The following is a 6,505-nucleotide window of genomic DNA, read 5'->3' as shown; positions in this document are numbered from 1 at the left end:
CTGGTGGCCAGGAGCAGACTTGCAGAATGTGCCCTTTGGAGATGTAAATTATTATATATGCCTGAATGGGTTTTTTTGTTTGTGTGTTTTTTTAAAAAGCGGATAGAGAGAAATACTTTTAACTCATGGTATATGGATTATAATCAACGTAATGAAACAAGTTATATGAATTGTTGAAATTGATGATGTGCCCTGTAAACTTTTACTCAATCCACAATAAAAACCTTAAAGAAAAAAAAAAGGAACCTGGGGAAAAAAAACCAAAAACACATAACAAAATAGCAACAACATATACCTTAAGTGAATCAGCTAGCTCCGACAGCTGACTAATTTTCAATTTAATTGCATCATATTTGTTTTCTGCTTCTATTTTCACACTTTTAAGAGTCTCCATCTTTTCTTTTTGTTGCTCCATATTTTTCTCAACAAACTTCATTTTGCTTTTATTTTCTTGAGCTTCATCTTCCTAGTAACATACAGAACAATTAGAATTCATTAAAACTTAAGAAATAAAATATAAAAACAACAAAAAACTTTGAAAGAGAAGAAACTACAGGTTATAGGTAAATGAACTCAAAAATCAATTTATGCCTAAATTAGAAACTAAGGTAGAAATGAGGCTGAGAAGGAAAGTCAAAAAGCATTTTATAAATATATAATTTCTAATGAGTAACCCCAGCAACTTCTTGAATATGTAAAAAAAAGTTAACATTAGTCTGGAGTACTGGTGTGATACTGTCAGATAAGCACTGGACACCGAACCACAGGTTGGTGGTTCAAACCTACCAGCCACTCTCTGAAAAACCTATACAGGGTTACTATGAGTTGGAACCAACCCAATAGCACATAGCAAGAACCATCTAGAAATAACACTGAAATGTGAAGCACCAAAATACAAAGAACACTTGAGTTTTTCATACCCTAAATGAAAAATTAAGTCCTGATGTGATGCTGTAGGTAAAGCTCTGGATTGCTAACCACAAGATTGGCAATTCACATCCACCAGCCTTTCTATGGAAATCCTAACTAAGATTACCATGAATTATAATCGAGCCAATGGCACTTAACAACAACAATGAAAAATGAGGAGGTATAAGAAAATAAATGCAAAAATAAGAAGAAATAATATTTAGGAGAAATTTTTTTTTTAAATCTGCTTATTGAGGTCACAGTCAAAAGGAATAACTTTTATTCTATCCACTCTTTCTTTCAAAATATATCCAATGTAGAGTCCTGGTGTGGTGCTGTGGGTTAATGTGCTGGATTGCAAAGTCAATTCGAACCACAAGATTGTCAGTTCAACCTCACCAGTCACTCCTTGGAAACCCTATATAGGGCCGCTATAGGCTGGAACCAACTCGACAGCACTGTGGCGCTGTGGGCTAATGCATCAGACTGCAAAGTCATTTGAACTGAAAGGTCGGTGGTTCAAGCTCACCAGCAGCTCCTTGGAAACCCTATACAGGGTCGCTATAGGCTGGAACCAACTCGACAGCACTTAACAACAAAATATATAGTGGGAGTCCTGGTATGGCGCTGTGGGTTAATGCACCAGACTTCAAAGCTGTTTGAATGGCAAGGTTGACAGTTCAAGCTCACCAGCTGCTCCTCGGAAACCCTATAAAGGGTTGCTATGGGTCGGAACTGACTTGATGGCACATCACAACAACATAGTCCCAGTACTTAATACAGTGAGTGCCTCACAGAGAGAAAACACTCAATAATATTCTACAAAATCTACCTAAATCACTGAAAAAAAAAGGCTATGCAATCTACCTAACTCAGAGAAGTTACTCTAAATATCAACAGATGCCTGAAACAAACAAAACAAAATTTAAAAAAGTAGAGAACAACTAGTAGGTACTGAATTAAAATGAAAATCATTTACGAAAAAAGGAAAACACTAGAAAGATGGTATTGACATCTTTTATCCATTAATATTGATTAACTCTGAAAGCACCCAATGGGAAAAACACTATGCTACACAATGTGGTTTGATGGGTCACTGTTCAGAGCACAACTAACATATTTGGTAGAAAACGCAATTATCATGAATGGAAGCTATATAAACAAAACATCAAGGAACGTGAAAAGTGTAGTCCAAGTAGTTTCTATTTAGTTTATGAAAGGAAACAGAAATTCCAAAGATTATCCTCAATTAAATGGATTATTTTAAAAGCTGAGACTAAATGTTGCTAACCTAAATTATTTAGACTTTGACAATACATTTAAATTAAAAGCATCTTACCAAAGTTGCAATATCTATAGACTGGTGTTCTTCTATATTCTCAAGTTCTCGAATTTCTGAAAGACATTTTCTTATTTTCATCTGAAAAAAAGAAAAGATTTTTAGCAACATAAAAATAAATGAAAGATAAAAGTAAAACCTTAAAAAGGTATATAATACACAAGAATTTTGTAATCCACAAAAGGGGTATGTTACTATTATTAAAAAGGAAGTTATACATAAATTCTGTCATAGATAACTTATTGCTAATCCATCCTCATGCAAAAAAAGATGTTAGTAATTCATTTTAGAATTTCAGATGTGGACAATATTGGGTAAAGAAAATATTATTTCCTATCCAAGGAGTCCTAGTGTGGCACTGTGGGTTAATAATGTGCTGGACTGCAAGGTTGGTTTGAACCACAAGGTCGGCGGTTAAAGCTCACCAGCCACTCCTGGGGAACTCTACAGGTTCACTATGAGTTGGAATCGACTCAAAAGCATTTACCAACAACCACCATCATAAACATATTAAGACATTCATCCTTTCTGTTCTCATTTTCTCACACGTATATAAGACTTTTATGACTACTTATTATATGTAATATTGCTACAGGATGAATGCAGAAACTGAAATGAGAATTCAGTTGCAGTTAATTAAGCCAGAGAAGACCTGGTGTGGCACTGTGGGTTAATAAGCTGTACTGCAAACCTTCCATTTGAACCAAAAAGTCAGCCATTCAAACTCACCAACTGTTCCTCAAAACCCTATACAAAACTGACTTGACAGCACTTAACGACAACAATAATTTTATATAAACTAATACATTTTTTAAATTCTATTTTAATTTTTAGTAACATACTGATAAAATATAACCTACACAAATAAAAACACTTTTTTATGAGTGTTTTAAAGGGCTTGGAGCAAAAAGTTTGGTAACTATTGCTTTAATCAAATAAATGTCAAAATCTTTTTAAAAGTTTGGAAGTGGTAAGTTGAAAAAATGAAACGTTTATTTATATTTTACCTCTAACTCTTTATAATGTAGTTTGCACCTTTCAAAAAGTTCTTTATTGCGTCCAATATCCTTTTGAAGAACAGACAAATGCTGCTGAAGATTTAGTATCTGGGCTTTCTTATTTTCAACATCATTTTCCAAGTGGCTTGATGAAGAGAAAAAGGTAAAAAATGCATTACATCTACTTCTAAATATCACAAATATTTATGACCTTAAAATAAAATATTAATCGAGCTGCGAACCTTAAGGTCAGCAGTTCAAAACTACCAGCTGCTTCGTGGGAGAAAGATGAGGCTTTCTACTCCCGTCAAGATTTACAGCCTTGGAAACCTTGTACAGGGTCGCTATGGGTTGGTCAGAAACAACTCGACGGCACTTAACAACAACAACAAAATAAAATAAAACAAGGTTTACTTGTAATTAATTTATTTATGTCAAACCAATTCAGTGAAACCAGTTCTATAATCCAAGGTGTTGATAATATAAATAATGTATTACAAAGATTTCCAAAGTGATCTTCTAATGTGATTTAACTTTATTTAACAAGTATTTAAGACACGGTCTTTGTGTGCCAGACATTGTGCACGTAGATACAGAAATAGAATTGAGATATGATTCACAAAAAGGAGTGAAAAAACCCAGAAAATAAATCAGAAAAGTAAAATGTGAAAAGGACATTTTATAGTATGCTAATGAAGTCCTGGTGTGGCACTGAGGGTTAATAAGCTGGACCAGCCATTCTTTAGGGTCACTATGAGTTGGAATGGACTCAACAGCACTTAACAACAAAATATATACATAATACTATACATAATATAAAAAAATGAACTGGTATTTTAAAGTTTTTATCTGGATAAACTAAGATGGAAAGAAACACACAAAGGCAAAGAAGGTAAAAACAAAATAATTAAAATCACATCAGCTCAACATTTATTGTTGATGGAATGCTAAGAATTTGTGGGGAGTAAGAGAGAGAACAATGAAAAGAGATGAGGTTAAAGATAAAACAAGGGGCCTTCCATGCCAGCAAAATTAACAGTGACTTTTTCCTGATTCACTAATTCAAGTACTCATCTACTAAACCTGTATGCTTGGTGAAGAGAACCACCCTTACAGTTAAGAAAAAATTTAATTAGTCACTAAAACACACATCTCTCAACATTCTAACATATTTGAAATCATTCTTCAGTGTATTATTATTTCAACTGGCAATATTTTTCCTCTTGCTATAGATAAAATGGTTAAGTGTTGCCAAATCAATTCTGACTCATAGCGACCCTGTATAGGGCTTCCAAGGAGCAGCTGGTGTACTTGAACTGCCGACCTTGCAGATCAAACTGAGTTTGTAGTCCAGCACATTAACCACAGTGCCAGTAAAATGTGATAACTACACTATTTAGTTAGACTTAAAGGCTGAATGAATGAGAAATAAATGATACAGGGAAATGAAAATAGTTGTGGTATTTCTATGAAAAAGTAGGGCTAGAGCAGAAATTCTAATATGGTCTCAAGGTTTAGTAAATTAATTTTATCATGTAAATGTTGTTGTTGTGTGATGTAAAGTTGGTTCTGACTCACAGTGACAGTGTATATATAGGGTTTCCTCAGGCTATTTTACAGAAGCAGGCAGTCTCATCCTTCTCCTACAGTGTAGCTGGTGTACTTGAATACCAACCTTGTGATTTGCAGTCTAGTGCTTATCCTACAGAGCCACTGGGGTCCCATACTCTTTTCCAGTCACGGATATTATAATCTTGTTAGGTTTATCTATTTTAAATATGAGCATTATAAATCTAAACCCATCAAACACATTAGAAGAAAAATGCTTTCTTATATCTAGAAAAATAAAACATACATAACAATTCCATAAAAAAACCTACATTAACATTTTAGTCTATTTAGTGGTTTATCGCTCTGGTTTGATGACTTTGGGATTAGCTGCAGTTTGTAAACCACACCTCCTTCCAGCATTCTGGATATATGCATTTACAAACAACTAATACTTTTGCAAAAAGCAACAACAACAACAAATAAATTTGTAAATTTAAAGCCCCAAAATTAAATCTAGCCAAATGAAGACAGGCAAAATTCTACCTTCAAACTTCTCCATAACACCGATTCTCTGTGATGGGACCACCAGAGGTCAAATCCTATATATACCCAGTTGACCACAAGGCTCAACCCGAAAAGCACAAATTGGAATTGGATATGGAATAGTAAGTTGAACTCATTTTGTTATATGCATGGAATTATGAAACTCTAAGTACCAGTCTGTGTGGCACTATAGGATAAGCACTGGACTGTGCAAAGTCGATTTGACCCGTAAGTTCAGCAGTTCAGACTCACCAGTTGTTCCTCATAACTACATACAGGTTTACTATGAGTCAAGACCAATTGAATTAAGCTCTTTATCTCTTTGCAAATAGGTAAAAACCAATATAAAGGTCTACTGGTGCAGGGAACACATTTCTAGCAGTACCGTTCTAGAACACTCTCAGTCCAGAAAATTGTCATCAAAGTGGTGGTGGTAGTGGTGGTGGCTGTGTGCTATGGAGTCAGTTCCGACTCATAGCGACCCTGTACTAAAATAGTTATGGAAAGTAAATATCAACCTAGAATTATGCGGTTGTTGCTGTTAAGTGCCTTCGAGTCAGTTTCAACTCATAGTGACTCTGTATAGGTTTTCTAAGGAGCAGCTTGTAGGGTTGAATGACCAACATTGCAGTTAGCAGTCCAGTGCCTATTGTACAGTACCACATGCAGCTAAATCTTTTACACCCAAACTCTGATACAGATTAATCAGTTCTTCATTGAAATAACTACTAATGTAAGTAACTGAACCCTGAAGGAGGTAGTAGAAGTAGTATGTTGTTGTTGTTAAATGCCTTTGAGTCAATTCTAACTCACGGCAACCCTGCAATAGGGTTTCCAAGAAGCAGCTGGTGGGTTTGAACTGCCAACCTTTGACTCGCAGTCCAGTGCTTATCCTACAGTGCTACACCAGGGGTCCAGAAGTAATAAAGTTCAAACTGGATGCCAACCTGATTTCAGAATCTAGATCTCTGCTAAGGAACTTGGGTCTTGTATTTTCAGATGAATAATAACGCCCAGGAAAAACTTGATCACCATCAGCAGTAAATGCTTCTCTACAATTCTTAGGTGGCTTTTGGGACTGCATTACTGTACGAGCTTCACTGTTGTTCTAAAGGAACAGAGGAAAAATACATTTTAAAAATTATGTCAAAACATTCCAGATATA

At 35.0% G+C, this 6,505-nt stretch overlaps 1 protein-coding gene across 1 annotated transcript in view; it reads right to left on the bottom strand.

Moving 5' to 3' along the window:
* The window catches only part of SMC6 (structural maintenance of chromosomes 6), a 106,940-nt gene that overhangs the window by 34,294 nt on the left and 66,141 nt on the right, over positions 1-6,505 (bottom strand). The window contains exons 16-19 of the mRNA XM_006835266.1: positions 6,288-6,448; positions 3,256-3,391; positions 2,249-2,329; positions 296-466 (exon numbers count right to left, since the gene is read on the bottom strand). Of these exons, the coding sequence (XP_006835329.1) occupies positions 296-466; positions 2,249-2,329; positions 3,256-3,391; positions 6,288-6,448 (549 nt within the window). The remainder of the gene's footprint in view (positions 1-295; positions 467-2,248; positions 2,330-3,255; positions 3,392-6,287; positions 6,449-6,505) is intronic.

The sequence above is a fragment of the Chrysochloris asiatica genome, unplaced genomic scaffold, assembly GCF_000296735.1.
Source record: "Chrysochloris asiatica unplaced genomic scaffold, ChrAsi1.0 scaffold00016, whole genome shotgun sequence".
Lineage (NCBI taxonomy): Eukaryota > Metazoa > Chordata > Mammalia > Afrosoricida > Chrysochloridae > Chrysochloris > Chrysochloris asiatica.
Note: the sequence above shows the minus strand (reverse complement) of the source record. Positions and strands in the feature narration are given on the sequence as shown.